At 37.1% G+C, this 20053-nt stretch overlaps 2 protein-coding genes across 2 annotated transcripts; one reads left to right on the forward strand and one right to left on the reverse strand.

Annotated features, from left to right (window-relative positions):
* Positions 1-4705: 4705 nt before the first annotated feature.
* Positions 4706-19980, forward strand: LOC138326340 (multiple epidermal growth factor-like domains protein 10). The gene is made up of 9 exons (XM_069272459.1): positions 4706-4908; positions 5067-5285; positions 5890-6027; positions 6433-6567; positions 9953-10087; positions 16634-16768; positions 17196-17319; positions 17762-17887; positions 18808-19980. Exons 1-9 carry the CDS (start codon positions 4728-4730, stop codon positions 18821-18823), a joined length of 1209 nt encoding a protein of 402 aa, XP_069128560.1. The 5' UTR covers positions 4706-4727; the 3' UTR covers positions 18824-19980.
* LOC138325668 (uncharacterized) lies at positions 13364-15826 on the reverse strand. Its single transcript, XM_069271482.1, has 2 exons — positions 15689-15826; positions 13364-14364 (listed from the first exon to the last, which is right to left on the reverse strand). The coding sequence occupies exon 2, from the start codon at positions 14356-14358 to the stop codon at positions 13375-13377; it is 984 nt and encodes a 327-aa protein (XP_069127583.1). The 5' UTR covers positions 14359-14364; positions 15689-15826; the 3' UTR covers positions 13364-13374.
* Positions 19981-20053: the final 73 nt, after the last annotated feature.

The raw sequence follows: 20053 nt of genomic DNA on the forward strand, positions 1-20053 counted from the left end.
TTGTATAATTTACTACTTTGGAAATAAATTTGAAATAACTTCATTTTGAACTGGACATAGCGGAGATGTTTAGCCTGTGTGTATATATTGTGTGACCTCAGGATATACTTATTTTGATGCTATCTATACATACATGTATGTAACTGATGTCGCTGGGTGTTATCCGTATCGATATGCTACAATGTCATGTACATATAAACATCCCCGGGGTAAAATTTCACATGTACCTGTCAAGGCAGATTGGGTATTTTGATAAAACAACTATTTCGCACATTGACATCTCAATATTGTAGAATACTTTATTGAGCTAACCGAACTACTGTACATGTAACCGACATTGTCTTGAATTTCATTTTGTTGGTAGTACCATTAGGTCAAATGTAACGGCCCTATTCACTAACCTTGGATATTCAAAACATAATTCAGAGACAAAAAATGGGCACAAAGTATGACCAACACCACTGTTTATCTGTTTGGTATTTATAAATGACCCATTAATTAACCGGAAATCTGCAAGGAGAATGTATTCCTTTACTGTTAAAGTTCTTATTTCAGCGCAATCAATCGAACTTTGACCAGGTTAGCCCGCCTATAAAGCCAGCACAATAATTCATATCAACGACAATTAGCGAAAATACAAGTAAGTGCAAAACGTATAACCCAAAAACGCTTAACACAAAAACGTTTAAATGAGATTACAAATAATAAATATGCGTGAGAATTTCCCTAATCACGACAGAATTGCAAAGCATTGTACATGGCCGACGAGGGGTGGGGGTATTCTCTGATCAAACTACATTAGTATTTGTTAAATCAATTTCTCTATTATTCTCTATATGTTTTTATATCTATGCCATAATTATACCTATACCGATATACATAAGACATATTTCTTGACGATAAACAATTCTACATCATGTGTCTGCAGTCAGACCGTGTGAACATTCAGACTAATTATAGCCCTATGGACATAGCGTCCGAAATAAATCCGATAGCATCACCATTCTAGGGACCGGACGTATGTGTGTCCTCAAGTGGTCAATTGTGGTATCAGATCAAATGTTTTATTTACAATTGTGTAGTTACAACATAGACGAGACAAGTAGATTTTAAACCAAAAATGGCAGGCGTCTGGTTGTGCTTGTTAGTCCTAATTCTGAATTTGTTGGATTTTGTGGAGAGCTCCGGTAAGTACAGGAATTATATCACAGTGCTATGTTAATATTATATATAGCATAATGTCATGACACGATAGAACAATTTTCTTTTGCTTACATAATGGATATAAATTGAAGAGTACAACGCCTGCCCATTTAAGCACATCATAAATGCGAGCAATTAACAAAATATGAAATGTATGCAAGACGAAATTCTTCAGAAAAGAAGAAAAAGCTAATACGCAATGAAGCCAATGTTGAAAATGGATACCCATCGGAAATTAATCCCGATGATACCGACTGTGTACCCTATGGTACCGACTGTGTACCCTACGGTACCGACTGTGTACACTTTGGTATCGACTGTGTACCCTATGGTACCAACTGTGTACTCTATGGTACCGACTGTGTACCCTATGGTACCGACTGTGTACCCTATGGTACCGACTCTGTACTCTATGGTACCAACTGTGTACCCTATGGTACCGACTGTGTACCCTTTGGTACCGACTCTGTACACTATGATATCGACTGTGTACCCTATGGTACCGACTCTGTACTCTATGGTACCAACTGTGTACCCTATGGTACCGACTGTGTACCCTTTGGAACCGACTGTGTACCCTATGGTACCGACTTTGTACCCTATGGTACCTACTGTGTACCCTATGGTACCGACTGTGTACCCTACGGTACCGACTGTGTACACTATGGTACCGACTGTGTACCCTATGGTACCGACTGTGTACCCTATGGTACCGACTGTGTACCCTATGGTACCGACTGTGTACCCTATGGTACCGACTGTGTACCCTATGGTACCGACTGTGTACTCTATGGTACCGACTGTGTACCCTTGGTACCGACTGTGTACCCTATGGTACCGACTGTGTACCCTATGGTACCGACTGTGTACCCTATGGTACCGACCATGTACCCTATGGTATCGACTGTGTACCCTATGGTACCGACTGTGTACCCTATGGTACAAACTGTGTACTTTATGGTATCGACTGTTTACCCTATGGTACTGACTGTGTACCCTACGGTACCGACTGTGTACCCTACGGTACCGACTGTGTACCCTATGGTACCGACTGTGTACTCTATGGTACCGACTGTGTACCCTATGGTACCGACTGTGTACCCTATGGTACCGACTGTGTACCCTATGGTACCGACTGTGTACCATTGGTACCGACTGTGTACCCTATGGTACCGACTGTGTACCCTATGGTACCGACTGTGTACCCTATGGTACCGACTGTGTACCCTATGGTACCGACTGTGTACCCTATGGTACCGACTGTGTACCCTATGGTACCGACTGTGTACCCTATGGTACCGACTGTGTACCCTATGGTACCGACTGTGTACCCTATGGTACCGACTGTGTACCCTATGGTACCGACTGTGTACCCTATGGTACCGACTGTGTACCCTACGGTAGCGACTGTGTACCCTACGGTACCGACTGTGTACCCTATGGTACCGACTGTGTACTCTATGGTTCCGACTGTGTACCCTATGGTACCGACTCTGTACACTACGGTAGCGACTGTGTACCCTACGGTATCGACTGTGTACCCTACGGTAGCGACTGTGTACCCTACGGTACCGACTGTGTACCCTATGGTACCGACTGTGTACTCTATGGTACCGACTGTGTACCCTATGGTACCGACTCTGTACACTATGGTATCGACTGTGTACCCTATGGTACCGACTGTGTACCCTATGGTACCGACTGTGTACCCTATGGTACCGACTGTGTACCCTATGGTACCGACTGTGTACCCTATGGTACCGACTGTGTACCCTATGGTACCGACTCTGTACACTATGGTACCGACTCTTTACACTATGGTATCGACTGTGTACCCTATGGTACCGACTGTGTACCCATGGTACCGACTCTGTACACTATGCTATCGACTGTGTACACTACGGTACCGACTGTGTACCCTATGGTACCGACTGTGTACCTATGGTACCGACTGTGTACTATGGTACCGACTCTGTACACTATGGTACGACTGTGTACTCTATGGTATCGACTGTGTACACTATGGTACCGACTGTGTACCCTATGGTACCGACTGTGTACCCTATGGTACCGACTGTGTACCCTATGGTACCGACTGTGTACCCTATGGTACCGACTGTGTACCCTATGGTACCGACTGTGTACCCTATGGTACCGACTGTGTACCCTATGGTACCGACTGTGTACACTATGGTACCGACTGTGTACCCTATGGTATCGACTGTGTACCCTATGGTACCGACTGTGTACCCTATGGTACCGACTGTGTACCCTATGGTACCGACTGTGTACCCTATGGTACCGACTGTGTACCCTATGGTACCGACTGTGTACTCTATGGTACCGACTGTGTACCCTATGGTACCGACTCTGTACACTATGGTACCGACTGTGTACCCTATGGTATCGACTGTGTACCCTATGGTACCGACTGTGTACCCTATGGTACCGACTCTGTACACTATGGTATCGACTGTGTACTCTATGGTACCGACTGTGTACCCTATGGTATCGACTGTGTACCCTATGGTATCGACTGTGTACCCTATGGTACCGACTGTGTACCCTATGGTACCGACTGTGTACCCTATGGTATCGACTGTGTACACTATGGTACCGACTGTGTACCCTATGGTACCGACTGTGTACCCTATGGTATCGACTGTGTACCCTATGGTACCGACTGTGTACCCTATGGTACCGACTGTGTACCCTATGGTATCGACTGTGTACACTATGGTACCGACTGTGTACCCTATGGTACTGACTGTGTACCCTATGGTACCGACTGTGTACCCTATGGTACCGACTGTGTACCCTATGGTACTGACTGTGTACCCTATGGTACCGACTGTGTATTCTATGGTATCGACTGTGTACCCTATGGTACCGACTGTGTATTCTATGGTATCGACTGTGTACCCTCTGGTACCGACTGTGTACCCTATGGTACATACTCTGTACACTATGGTATCGACAGTGTACCCTATGGTACCGACTGTGTACCCTATGGTACCGACTCTGTACACTATGGTATCGACTGTGTACTCTATGGTATCGACTGTGTACTCTATGGTACCGACTGTGTACCCTATGGTATCGATTGTGTACCCTATGGTACCGACTCTGTACTCTATGGTACCGACTTTGTTCCGACTGTGTACCCTATGGTATCTACTGGTGGGTCCATGATTATATAATCTGTAACTAATTCTCAGATCCCTGTGTGCAAAGGGTACCGAGAGAATTTTCCACTGTCATTTTCAAGAGAGCTTCCGTTGAAAATTGACCCTGCAAAGCTGTCAATTTTCAACAGCATTCACAGGTCCATATTCAACGTTGTAAGCTTATCCCGGGTCAATTATCAACGAAAGTAATCAAAATGAGCATTGCAAAAACACTGTAATTTGACTGAAAGCTAAAATAAATAAGAATATATATAATAAAATGATAGAAGAGGCCTATCACTAAATCTTCATGACTTTCTCTCCTTTGTAGAGAATCTGTCCCGGAGAAATTCTGTAATGACGTCACAAAGCAGTAATTATCTGAATGATGAATTTCTAGCTCAAAACGCGGTTGATGATGACATCAGCACATTTTCTTTGACGGGACGTGATCAACAGGAGGCGTGGTTTCAGGTTGATCTGGGATTTATAGCCAGTATACAGGAAATCGAATTGTTACACAGATATGATGTCGCGTGTAAGTTTTTGTTCGATTTGATTGAATTTGAATTTAAAATACAATTGGTCATGTTCTAAGTATTCTTTGTATGACTATATCTTGTGCATGTATAAATTGTAACTTTAAAAATATTGAATTTTTCAATTCATCCATTGTACTATTATTCTCAATTGTAGTCTACCGTCCGTTGAGGTTCCACATCATTGTCTCCAATGTCCCCGACTTCCGGTTCGGTACTTCCTGTCTCTTTGATACAGTTGATACAATACCGAACCCTGTCATCATCCCATGCGCACTTAGAGGTAGATTTGTAACAGTTTTCAACAACAAATCGACGTCAGCAGGCGTGGTCTCCTCTGAGGCGTTTGTTGAACTGGTAGAATTCCGGGTCTTTGGTAAGTCATTGCTATATGCTTGAAAGCAAAGGTTGGTGTACATTTTGCTTAAAATAAATATAAATGACCAGTAGAGTAACACTTACTCTATTCTTGCAAATAGTCCAATGGACTTCGCCAATAGATTCATTTTACAACCTTCCCTTCTGTTTTGGTCGTCTTTCCTCTTTAGACTGTACATTCTCAGTTATCAAGCATACGAATAATTTCTTACCTTGGATTGTACAGTATCATTGATGAAGTATGATCCTTTAATTTGTTTTGGTGTTATACGACCATGTTTGAGTTTGTAACTCCACCAGGTCACTGTAATGTCAAAGTAAGCGAACCAAAGATCATAAAGGTTTCTATTTGTCATGACCTTTAAATCGTAATAATGACTCCTTTGTTTGAAAAGTTCAAACAGCTTCTCGATATACGAAATATGAAGCTGCACATGACTATGTAAAGTAACATCCGGTGAGAATAGTGGAAAATCAGAGCATTATAGCAAAACAATGGATGATACTGTCAAATAAGTTTTAATAATTAAATCGGAAAATCAACCACTGATATAGGGCAAAAATTGAACAAATATCATGTCAAACGGTTTATTTTACGACAGGCTGTGAAGAACACAGATTTGGTAAGAATACCTGTCAAAATAATTGCCACTGCGAATCTGGTGGCTGTAACCCTGACAACGGCGTGTGCGACATACCCGGATGTACAGCTGGTTACAAAGGACCGTCATGCAATCAGGGTAAACTTCTACATTCAAACAGTTGATATGAATAGCTTGATTGGCGACACTGAACTTTGTAGTTTCTTCTATAAATGTTTTATAATGACCTTGGGCATTTTCTGCATTTGTAAAACAACTGAATATACTTAACGTAATGAACCCATGTAGTTAATCCGTATAACTCATGTTCTTTATCATCAATTTTCTGAGACAACTGAAAGAAACAGTTCATTAGCATATGCAAACTAATGTCACCAACCAATATTATTTCCTATTTTAACGCTTCCTTTAGAATTTGTGTCTACCGATAACTTCATTGCATTTGTACTCATGGAAACCCCATAGAAATCCCCAGATAATATATATAACCGAATCCACCATTGTTTTTGTACATTGTGTCAATATTAATCTTTGCATCTCAAGAGTGTGACAATAACTCCTTTGGACCGGACTGTAATTACACCTGTCACTGTTCGACCCCTGGATGTGAACTCGTCATTGGACTGTGTAATAAACCTGGATGTGAAATAGGTTACTTCGGTCCAGCATGCGAGATGGGTATGTGCGGTTTTATCATTGCCTTTCACATCATGTCTATGTTTTTGTAGTCTAGTATTCCAAAAGTATTCGTCACAATAGCGGCGTGTTTACATGACGGTAAAAACGAAACGAACTCGAAATTAATTTTACTAATATACTACACAGTCGATTGCAACGGTATTACACACTTACCTTCAGTATTTTGTAAGATGTCCTTTCAATCTAATTACGTTTAAAATTCTTTTAGGGATCGTGTTGTACAAGCTTCGAATGTAGCAAGGTGCGATCTCCGTCCAAATCCTCTGAATCTCGGAGAACAAGTCATTTGCCGATTTCACAGCTGCAACTCGAGACTGGAATTTTCTTTTTATTAATAACCAAATATTTTCAATTATGTTTAAATCTGGTGATTGAGCGGGACAACTCATTCCATTAATTCTGTTCTGGGCGATGTAGTCTTGAGTGGACCTCGCACGGTGAACTGGCCCGGGACATTGTCGTCTTGGAAAAATAGCCACCAGCAGGAAAATGTCGGGCAAGAACTGGCCAAAGATTTTCCTCCAAAACCTCCTGATACTTAGCATCATTAATATTTCCTTCCACTCGAGCTAATGTCCCCACACCGTTCCAACAAGCCCTGCAGGTAGGGCGTTAGAATTGTACCTGCTGCCCCTATTGCATGATCGTAAAAGGCGACTAAATTTAGGATCTTATCTTTTCTCTTCTTCCTAACTGACTTTAATCTTTCCTAATGCTTCCCTTGGCACCGCCTCACTTTTGGCCTTGGGTTGAGCGTTCGCCCCTGTGAGAAAGGCTCTGGGTCCTGTCCCCTGGCCGAGACACACCAAAGTCTATAAAAGTGGTAGTTTCTGCTCCTGCTTAACGCTCAGCCTACAGGGAGTGGTTCGACTGTTGTCAGTATAATGTGACCGGGTGGGATGTGTTGCTTGGTGTCTTCGGCGGCATGCTTCAGTGATATAGCACTATAAAAGGGCAAAAGTTCCACTTTACAAGAAGACACAACATGAATATACCGCAGTCTCTCAAAACACGCACCTCGCACAACATTCACGCAACACACCGCATACATGAGAGGCCGTCCTTACATGACCATAGCTGTTAATAGGACGTTAATTAATCAAACAAACAAACAAACAAACAAACCGTTCCAACAAACGCACCCCAAGTCATAACCTCGAGTTTGTTTTGTGTATCACTCAGCTGCACAAGATCCGGTCGCCATCCTTCATCTCTCTTTCTCCATATATAAACCCTGTGGTCCTGTCCAATAATTATTTTGCTTTCATCAGAGAAAATAACTCGCTTCAAAATATTTAGTGTCCATCTCCGCTTTTCTCTACATCAAACAAGTCTCTTAGTTCGGTTAATCTGCTTCACGACAAGTTTCTTCCTAAAAACACACCTAGTATACCCATGTTGGTTTAGATGTCGCTGAAGCGTTCTTTTAGATGTCAGAACATTCCTTTGCTCATTGTATTTAAAGATGCTCCACCGCCGACAAATCATAAATAATATTCATCAGTTGAACAATAATTGGTGTTTGATCGTGTATATATATGTCTAATTAACACAAAAATAATATAAAATAATTTATTTCGGCATTGGTACATGCGCAATCAGTGCCTCCTTCCATAAAGGATATAGTGACACGGATTTTTTTCGGGATGCAATTAATTATTTTTCATATTTTTAACTTGAAGTAAAATTAGAAGCTCAAACTTTTCAATGGTGGTAATGGTGTAAAGTAAGTAACTTTTGTAATTAAAGAAAAATACTAAATCGTCTGCTCCTGTTTTTGATAGTGAAAAAAAATACCATTTGTCAGCGTTGGAGCATCTTCAACGGTAATATCATTAAGGAAATCCCTCCTTTTGTTTTAACAATCCTCTCTAAAGAACGATAATCCCGCAAATTCACTAACTTTGGTCGTCCGCTTCTCGGCCTGTTTTCCACTGAACCTCAAGTACAAAATTTGTTTACAATGTCAATAACTGCAGACTTGGGTATTTTTAACATCATACCTATCTTTCGTCATGAATATCCACTCCTAAACATCCCTACGATCATATTTTTAACGCCTATTGACAGTTCTTTCCCTTTTCGGCCCATTTTTGCAATACACATCCACGGGAAAAAACAGAAAGCAGACGACAACAAAACTATTGTGTGACGTAACATGACGTCATAGGCAAACCTAAAAATAACGCACGTCATCATCAGTGATGTTTACAACGAATGCCAAGGCCATTTTCAGTGATGTTATTGACACAACGTGAACACGATTGTGACCGAATACTTTTGGCACGGCAATGTATATATTATTAAGAAAACGATAACTTTGAACAGTTTGTGATTTTTCGAGAAGACAAATCAAGTACCCTTGAAGGACCAATATTCGTCAGGGTAATCAAATCCCCTCGGTTATCAACAAACCAGGAAGAAATAAAATGTACGTTTTATCAACACAAATATATAATATTTTTTTTCTATTTGTACAACAAGTTGTCTATCAATTCTTTTTTCATCTATCACAATACGGAAGATTTCTATCCGCCGGTCACCGGGTGATGGCCAACACATATATAGTGACCTATATTCGTCGGGGGGCTGTTTGGCGTGTTACGAAAATTGAAGTCATTCCAAATAAATGTTGAGCAGTAGGCACTTGTGAAATCGTGTTTAGAGCTGAAAATTTCTTGTTGTTACATCGATTTTAAGATGGCCATGGAAAGTGGCGAACACTTCGGTTTACATAGAATAACGTTATGTTTTAAACAGTACCGCACCAAAAATTTCGGGTAAGTTGAATAGTCAAAATCTGGGCTATGAATCACATGATCAGACACGTGACTTCCGGTTCTTTGTTGACATACTGCTGATAAGTGCACATGGACAGTCAAACGCTGACGGTAGGGTTTTAAAGTGTCATTTAAAATGGACTTAAGAAAATGCCTTCGTCTTGTATTATATTGCTATATCGTTTTTTATAAAATCACTTGTTTATAACACACACTCCTTTTTGTGCAACACAAATCTTCCTTGACTAAATCTGCTTTTACAGACGACACTCTTTATGAAATCTCGCGATACTAGAGATATAAGCAAAATTGTAAACATGACGAAAACAGGTCCCTGACGAATTTAGGGCACTTGACCATACATGTATTTAATAGTAATTAAATATGAAAAAAAGTTTAATTGAGTTGACAAATTATTTGAAATGGACTTAGTCTACAAGAAAAAAATGCTCTTTCGGCACATCTGGTGTTTGTTTGCATATTGTTTAATTATATCTCTAGATAAACAATAAAAATAATTTATTGATCATTGTTATTATTTGTCGGCTTAATGAGAAAACCGGCTATATCATTGCTTTTTACAGCTTGCAACAGAGGATATTTCGGAGAAAACTGCAAATTTGAATGTCACTGTCAGACGGCAGGTTGCCATCACGTGACTGGAATATGTAACATACCCGGATGTGAAATGGGTTACTCTGGACAAACATGCAGTGATGGTAATTCTTTAATAAGGATTGATTGCATAAACTCAGTAGTTTTCTTCATTTTGACTTTATATAATAAATTAGGTTATTTGGTAAAACATCTGATTAAGAATAAATCCAACGTTTTCATTTGATCCGTTTCGAAGAAGGTTTTAAAATCAGTATTTCAGGAAAAGAATAGCATATGCCCATTTTATAGAGTACATGTAACTAGGGTAGCAGAGCTCATGATCCATCGCTCATTTTATCAATAGTGACAGGAAATTCTGTAACTTGAAATTACCTACGGCAAAGGTTCTTTCAACTTCAGATCTTTCCTTAACCATGAATTTATAAGTGATAATATTTTTCGATGAAGAATTTCAGAAGTTCAGAATGTCCTACAAAAAATTTATAAAACTGAGAAACCTGATTTATTTCGACTGCATACTGTATGACGTAGCACATGTAATTTACTAAGTAAGAACATAAATGTTCTTTTGTTGATGAATTGGAATTAAAGTTGACCTGCCCGAAGCGCGAACTTAATTTTAAACAAGGTTATATCCATTTTCATCTCAAAAACAAAATAAATTCAACACTAACGCATAATTCATCCGATTTGTATTTCTGATCAGGTCAATGTTTTCGTCATTGGCATCATACATATTCATCATTATTTAAATAAAATAGTATCAAAATATTAAACATAAGTGAATAATTCTACAACATTGGTATTAAGTGTCTAGTACATCCTGATATAGTAATTTGAAGTATAATTTTATAGTACAAATCAATATTTCTAATGGTAGCTGCTACTTACTGGTACACAGAATCTGCTGAAGAAAAAAAAGGAACAACTCTATTCACAAATTACATGCAAATGTAGATTTTTAATCATGTAACAAGTGGTGGGAGAAATACACAACGTATGTAAACGTATGGCGAAAAAACCCAAACCAAATGAATCGACCTTTATTGCGAAAAAATATGATTTATAGTTATGAAACTGAGCTTTAAATTAATCTATACCCATTTTCAGTTGAAGAGATTTGTCACAAAAACTAGGCCACTATTGATACATGATCCACCCATGCTTGTATTCCAAGTCAACATTTTGGCACCATGGTGATATAGACTGAGTAAAATTATCTATCAAATTGGCTGAAAACGCTAGGTTATAAAAATGTACAGTATAAAGCAGGCTTAGTATCAAAGTGTTCAATAAATGTAAAACTGTAACCATAGTATTGATATCAAGTTACCATGCTTCCAAAGCCGTAACCGTCATACAAAAAAAAAATATATTTGTAACAAATCTTAAATTGATAACAATGAAAATAAAGTAAATAACAAAATCTCATAATATGCCAAGCTACCCGTTTGTATTAGAGCAAAGTTGCAAGATCACGGATAACATCATATGTCTGATATAATGTCCTTGCCAACATGTTCTAAATCAATATCACCAGATAGATTACCATTTCATCTTCGGATAATATTAAAATTACTGAAATTGCACTGACCTCCTTTGAACAAGTTTGAACAATTGATGGTAATTGATTAGAAGACTGTACTGTGTGGAACCCTTCACGTATCATTAACAGGGACTACCTGGGCCCCTCGCTTTCTTAGACATGAGACTATACTCCTTAGAAAACCGGGTTTCTTGTTGCCATTGACATTGCCATCTCTATCAACTGAAATTAACAAACTTATGAAGCGAACTGGTCGTTGGGGTAAGGAGAAGAAGCGTTATTACCAAAATTATATTAATCAAAATTACATTCCACAAGTAAAGAAAATGTCTTCGAGTTAAATACATATTTGCAATTACTTCAAATTTGATTTACTTGATACCAGAATCATTAGATCTACTTTTCTGGAGGATTCGGTGTAATACGGACTGGCCATATATAATCTATGTACATAAGTACGTGTATAGATTTAATACTGTAATTCGGTCTAAAAAATACATTTTCTACGTACATTATGATATACATTTATTGCTGTATACAACACAATTACAAATGTATAACATTTATGTATCAAAGTTTATGTATAACATTATAATTAGTAATTACCTTGAGTTGTACAACATAACAGCCCAGGAAAAGGGAACCTGAATTTCAGTGAACCTCTAGATCTTCTCTTAATATGCAAAAATACAAAAAAATAAATGTATAATATTCGATAGGATTGCTGAATTAAAGGTAACATCACCAAATATGTCTGAAGTAACTGTTAGATCCAAATATCCGTATCTGTCTTCATTTTTTTTAATTTAGAAGAATTATGAAGGGGAAAAAATCTGTAAATGTAAATCATGCAGAGACATGACTAAATCGAAGTCCAGATGAGCGATAATGATTCGAAAACTTTCGATAAAATCAAATAAACATTGAACATCGCTAGGTGGGTCCATTTAGTCAAACAAGCCGAAGTTGGCCGACATTGTAACGTCATTGCCGAGAACGTCCTGTGACTACCGTAGCTACGAAACGTCTGTCCGAGCTCTTCCGAGCACGGGCATGAACTTTTCGACTTCCGTTCGCCAATAATCGTAACTTCTATGGCGACCAGTTTCAAATGAAGGCATGTTTACAAGTATCGACTTTCAACAACTGCTGTATCAGAGTTATTAAGAAATCACTATAAATGTTCTTTGAAATAGCTTAATTTCAACTACATCTACAAATACTAACAATGTTGACGTCGAATCTAAATTGTATGGAAGTTTTCAATTTCATCGTATTTGGATATCTAATGAAAAAATGTTTCGTTTAATAAAAAAAAAATAGAAAAATAAATAAACAATTATTTGAAATATTTACATTCAATATAAATCCAAATGCACTTCGTAAAAGAGTTAAAATGTGAATTCTACCTAAATATAAACAACTGACTTTTTAAACAAAATGATATGAAATGCTTACATTAAATAAAAATCCGAAGAGATTTCGATATGATGATTTCGCAGTGACAGCAGTCTCGTCCAGGTCTGTAAATGATATCAGATAGAACTTTACAACAATAAAACCAAATACATTTTTATGTTGCTTTTGTTTACAAAAATAAACATGTTGGCTTTCGGATCGTTTAGGATTTTCTTAGTTCTTTCTGTTAATTCAGACACCCATTATTTTTGTTTAATCTTTAAATTCAAATACATTGTATGAAGATTACTATTGGAATTTTCATTTCGAAGCAAGTTAAGAGCCTAACTCTGCTTCGACTATAATTACCATTCTTTCTGGAAGAAACAGGAGAGCTATTCTTGATTTAGTAATTTTCCAGTTAAACATAACATCTTTACTTTCCTACAGTTGAAATCTTGATTGACCTAATGACAAATTAGATATGCTAATCATAATGATCAAGCAGTAGTTACATTCCTTACTCAAACATACGTTGTTGTTATCTTTCTCGACAATGTCTTTTGATGCATGCTGAATATGACAACCATTTTCATCTTTGAGGAACTCTTTCTCTGCCTCGTTTACAATGTCGAGTGTTCCAGTCCTCTGGTATTCATGATATTCTGATATTCTTTCAGGTTGGCGTAGGTCGTTCTCAATGTCTTTCTTGGTAGGAGGCTGATTGTACATTTCGTTTTCTTTGTCTTGCATCAAAATCATTGCAGCGGTTTCGTCAGCTATTGCCATTAAGGATGTGTCAACAAAGTCGTTGATATGACTATCCAATGTTTCTTCACCCATACTAGCATTTCCCTTTGTAATAGACGCATTTTCTTTAGTGCTCACAGCATTAGACTGACCAGGTGTCTGGTTTGAAATGCTCTCACTGCCAATGGCATATGCTGTTGTGTCTATAGCTGTATCGCTTTCTGTGGGATCATATCTGAGGTCTGTTATTGGTACTCTTCTTAGTCCACCGGGTTCCTCCCTAACAATAGGGACGTGGTTAATGTATTGTTCAACCATTGCCTTCCTGTACCGCTTAGTCAATAGGAACCGCCTTAAATCCAAATCCTCGAAATCCACATCTGGGAGCTTCTTGTTTACAATGGGTTGGGAGCTTGCTCTTGACATCTGAGGTTTTTGTATATCATCCATTTCCTTTTTTAAACAAGGCATGGACTTTGAAGATGAAAATTTTTCCTTGTATGCTTTCTTATCCTTATTGTCAAAATCTGGCAGAGGCGTTTGTACGTCTTCAAACTCGCCTAAAGTTTCATCTTCTTCAATTAGGTCGCTTATCGATTGGTCCACTAGGCGATTCAGGAAACCAAACACTTGGTCTTCTGAACCCGGAGCAGGGTCATCATCGACACCGCAATCCATAGTAAACTGTAAAAATATAATTAGTCACCGATACATATATGGATATACCATTTCTTAAATAGAGAATTTATTTTATTTCCTTTGGCATATGAACATCTTACTAAAACTAAACGAATATCAAACCTGTATAAATAAATCCATCTTTTCCCTGTATTGCTAAACTGTTCTTTTTTAAAGACTGCCTTCAGCCTCCTCCATTATATGACAAACAGTTTATCCATTGTATTATTGTAAATGATATGGCTTGATATGTTTTACTTTTTCTGTTTAAAATATGCAACTGTAAAGTACAAAATGCTAATGACACCAGGTTACATGTACGTCACTAAAGTTTTATTTAAACAAGGGGCACAGATGGGGTGTATGGATTATCAACCAAATAATACAGGTTATTTTTTCTCAGCGATTTTTAAGATCGACCTCAAATTTCCCTATAGGGCCCCAGCCATCCTGCCTCAAGGGGCCAGAGTCAATATCTATACAAGTTCTGTTCTTCTTCCCCCAAGGATGTTTCCACCATATTTAGTTACATGTACATTCCGTGAAGAACTCTATGAAAAGTAGCCATTTAAAAGATTTACCCCTGTTTGCCCATATTGGTCCCTGCCACAGGATGTCTTTATACGTAACTTATTCTGTTTCCTTTCGCCAATGAATGTTTCTGGTAAAATGGTCACAATGATTCAATCCATACATACCCTATGACTATTCGCGATTTAACGGAAATATTGACGGACGGACGTGCGACCGATGACGGATACCGCGAGTCCGCGACATGATAAAAGCTCACCTGGCCCTACTAGGTGAGGTTATGACATTTAGTGACTGACTACAAAATACAATATATATTTAGCCAATGACCTCATTCAGTATGCCTCAAACTTGCTGAAACACAGGGCTGGACGGGGCATGATTCAAAGCTCTCTATTTAATATACATAAATATACATGTAGGTCTATGCACTGTTGACGAGTAAATAAATCATGAAATTAAAAATTAAAGGACTCCTTTTGGTGGAATGTTAAAAAAAATCTGGATTCAAGGACACGTAAGAAAATTTTAACAATTGTCTTCAGAAAACAAATCGGAGAAACCACAAAAAAATACTGAACCGCTTAGATAGTTAAAAGCTTTAAAATGATGTTGTTAAGCTACAGTACTGCTGAAATAAAATATGGTTCGTATGCCTGTAAATGGAAATCCTGTCCCCTATCAAAATGGACGTGATCTGATGGTTATTCCTACAATATGTATCGTCATAAAATTTGGACTCATTTGTTGTTCCTGATAAAAAATAACTGCAAGCTTAGAAAAATAAAATGATACTTACCTTTTTTGTTGATATAAAACAGTCAATCAATTTGTCAATTCAACAAAATATTTTCGCAAACAAATAAAATATCGTAGTAGATCTACACAGAAAATCCGCGCTGTTGCCACGCATCAACTTCCACATGACAATAGGAAGGGGGATATAACTCTAATCAACTATGGAACAGGTTCGATAACTCACGATTGAATTTAGAATAGACTTTAATATTGCGTTTATTGGGTACATAGAACTGTAACATCAATTTTAATAAAGCAGATTTCACAGTATTATGCATGTACATGCACAGCGATTAAATACTAAAATCTATTGCTATGGCATTATTTTTCAACCGTCGTCGGTTTACCGGCCAAGTCGACGTCGTACGTCGTGGATTAGGGACTAATCTCGTCGTAGAATATTTGAATTTACAAATATTTTGCAGGGACGGGTAGTTGATGAAACGGCAAGACACCAGTTTAAAGCAAAGAATAAAAGTTGATTTATTTTTACTTCTATTGGTTTTTTTTTTCTTTTTTTCTTATTTTTATTATTTGAACAGATATATATTCAGCTATATATCCATATTTATTGTATTTAGCCCAGGCAAGCATTAAGTATAGATAGGTAGCTAAAAGAAAATAACGATTTGGTACCTTTATTAAAATCATTCTAAATTTTTCTATTTCCTTTATATTGGTTTTCTGAAATAATATGTCCATTACATTCACATTTACATTAAAAAGAAAAAAGAAATAAAACGCCAAAAATGTTCTGCATTAAAATGTTCTATACAGATTAACAGTCTAAATTCCCAAGTCAAAAGCATGGAAATGAGCTTACTGTGAAATCATATTTGTTTATTGTGATATGATGTATTAAAATGTTAATATTATTAACATAATTATGATTAATTTAATTATGATTAATATTAAACGTAACTTTATTTGTGTTATAACATTGTAGGTTGTGAGCCTCAACGATTTGGACATAACTGTGAGGGCACTTGTCACTGCGCTACCACCGGATGTGACGACATCACGGGGGTCTGTAACCAAGAAGGCTGTGTCCATGGATATACAGGGAAATCGTGTAACAAATGTTAGTTACACCGCATATTGTATATTTATTGATTTTTTTTTTTTGCGAAGAAATCAAAAGCTTCTCCAGGTTCCAGTTCCAGCGATTGGAGAACATCGATCATGTTTGAACACAAGCTATAAATTTTAAGCCCTTTCACACAAGTTCTGAATGCTTCATATTTTATAATAATTACTTACAAGATTCTAAAAAATCGCCAAGATAATTAGTCTCGACATTCCGTTTACCTTTAATTATGCAATTGAATTTAAACCGAATGAGGGTAGAAGTTCAATTAAATGCGAAATGTTTCTTTTAAAAATTATGATATTTTCTTTGAATTTCATTGCTTACATTTGATGGATCATTGCACATTAAGTACAATATTGTGTGACATGCAATATAATGCTTTATACGTCAATGTGTCGTATGTGTTTCCGTTGTACAGCTGATGGCACTGAGAACACCTCCGCTCAGCATGCAGGAATAACGTTCGAGTTCATCATTATTGTGATGGGGATGTCTTTTGCTATTTTGCTTATCCTGGTTCTGTGTATAGCCATCTGTGTGAGGTAATCTAGCATGTAAAATTATAAAGATACCATTAATGATACGTGTATCTGATTTAAGCCGTTCCTATACTCTAGGCTGAAAGGAGAAAGTCAAAGCCTTCAAAACCAAATTATAACGTGACATAATGTATACCATAGAAAATGAACATTTACGAGAAATATTTTTAGTTATCAGAAAACATTTTGTTGCACCAAACAGTTTACTGACGATAAAATGCTTAGAATACTAAATGCTTTAAAATTTGCGTTGGCGAAATTAGCTTTATATCCTTCTTTTACTACCTTCTGAATAACTCTATCGGACTTTAGGACAAATGTCAAACAATTCTTTGTTATTCCGCATTCTGGTAGTACGTTCGTTGAATACAGCATCTATACATGAAAAAAGGATTCACGTTGCATTTATTAATATATCTTTCACATATGTATTTATGCCGTTTAGAAAGGGAAGGAAAAGCCGACCTCCATACAATGCGTACAATAGAACTACAGTAGCAGATCCATCTTATCAGCATCCACAGCAAAAACAGCAGCAACAACAACAGCAGCAGCAAAAGAAACATCATGGGTATGTCAATGACTATCGTAATGTTATGGGAAAATAATTCTGATAAACAGATGTATCAGAGTTACTTCCCTTCGTTCACTCCGTCTGAACTGCTGACCAAGGGGATCTGAGAATCAGTTACAGTTTATAAAATCTTGGACACACCAGAGTGCCCTAAAACCATTTTTAGACGTTTTAAAGATTTCGGTATAAATCATACTCCACATAGTAATATATACTCAAAGGAAAGCTCCCAGACTATAACTACCCCGCCTCGCATTTCTAAATAGAAAAACGCACACATTTCTAGCACATCTAAAAGGAAAATTATCGCTCTTTCCAACGGTAGTAACCGTTTATATAAAGATGTGCTAGAAATGTGTTGTTGTTTTCTTGGGGTTTTTTCCCGCTAAAGCGAGGCGGGGTAGATATTTTGAGTGTGGGACCTTTCCAGCCTTTACGTATATAGTACTATGTAGATTATGATTTTATTGATTTTTGATCTAGACCTGTAAAACGTCTGAAAATAGTCTTAGGGTACTCTGGTGGGTCCATAATTACATAAACTGTAACTGATTCTCAGATCCCTATGCTTCTGACGAAGTGAAACTCTGATAGATTAGTATGGGGAAACGGTCAATAAATACTATAGACATTCGTTTTTTATATAGTGTTTCTACTTCAGAAGTGATATCAACCGTCACATTACAGACAGCAGTTGCATACAAACATGTTTGCAGGATATGATTATTACGTTTCTGAAAATTATCACAGAAGTCATACTGGAGGATCTGTGAATATGAGATAAAATGAATGAAAACAGCTATCTTGAGATTCCAATAAAAATGTATAACAAATAACAAATCATGCATTTAATCTGTTGATAACGTAGTTGTTGATGTATAATAAATGCCTAATTTTAATAACTTGTATCTTTACAGATATGTGGATACGTGAATTATCGTCAACCCAAGACAGAATATTTCTGATGGAAACAAGTGATTGTTGTCACTCGTTGGTGTAATTTATGTATTTGATAATAAGTAGTGCTATTCTGTACAGACTTGTGGTATATGGACACCATGACGATATTAAATGTTGTACCGTCTGTATCTAACGAGTTTATCCGACCCAAACGACCAATGATTGACCAAATGTAACTTTAAATGATTCCTTACTTTTAGATGAGATATACATATACATTACATATCGGTAGGTCTTCATGGTAAACTGGTCTGGATCTTGTGTTGCTTTGTTCAGTATATCGATACCTGCGTTAAATGCATGTATAGTAAATGTTGAACATATATTGGGACTATATATGTACAAGTGATAAAAACCGTTATGGCTAGATTTCCTTCAAATCACATGTACATCACTAGATTTTCTTAATAATAACAAGGTCTAATGACAAATACCCCATTAAAAACTGTTTTACATATACAATGTACATATACTAGGTATAAATCATACTCGGAATGATTTTTTTCGGTTCTTACATATGTATGAAGTGCATTATTCAATTTGCGTTGTAAAATAAGTTATTTGTATTTATAATATAAATATATATTTGTATTTTTATATTATATATTAAATATTTATGATATGGCATATTTTTATGATTTTCTAGATATTAACCTAATACTGAAAGACTAGACACAGTCTCTAATATTTTTTAAAATCAACCTATTTTTTTGTTTATGTAACAGGGTGCATGATTTACAACAAAGTTAATCCCTGTCTCTGCCAGGGATCGAACTCGGGACCTCCGGATTACTAGTCTGACGCTCAACCGATCGAGCTAAAGAGAAGTTCTCTCTAACCGAGCGATATATTGCGGCTAGTATTGACCAGGGTTACATATAATAAATTAAATTTAAATTGGGGAGCTAACTGTTCAGTCTAGAAATGCCATCAAGACCTCAACGTTCCATAGCTTTCATTACATTATACATACAATAACATGTACAAGTACTGCTTGTGTCCGTTTATGATGGAGCAGTATTTACATCAGAACATGTATATGTATATCTCGTCATTTTACTAATCTATTGCATTGTGTAAAATTTAGTTTGTACATAAAAATGATATACAATTTACATTAAAATATAAATCAGAAAGTTGTGTTTTGTTACTCTATCCATATATCTACACAATTAAATAGTAAAAATAAATACATATGTAAAC

The sequence above is a fragment of the Argopecten irradians genome, chromosome 6, assembly GCF_041381155.1.
Source record: "Argopecten irradians isolate NY chromosome 6, Ai_NY, whole genome shotgun sequence".
Lineage (NCBI taxonomy): Eukaryota > Metazoa > Mollusca > Bivalvia > Pectinida > Pectinidae > Argopecten > Argopecten irradians.

Excerpts from the sequence above, each read along its gene's own strand:
- LOC138326340 (XM_069272459.1), top strand. The coding sequence starts at position 4,728 with ATGACGTCACAAAGCAGTAATTATCTGAATGATGAATTTCTAGCTCAA. Across the intron at positions 5,286-5,889 it reads GGTAGAATTCCGGGTCTTTG|GCTGTGAAGAACACAGATTT; the intron begins GTAAGTCATTGC and ends ATTTTACGACAG. Across the intron at positions 17,320-17,761 it reads TGTATAGCCATCTGTGTGAG|AAAGGGAAGGAAAAGCCGAC; the intron begins GTAATCTAGCAT and ends TATGCCGTTTAG.
- LOC138325668 (XM_069271482.1), bottom strand. The coding sequence starts at position 14,358 with ATGGATTGCGGTGTCGATGATGACCCTGCTCCGGGTTCAGAAGACCAA.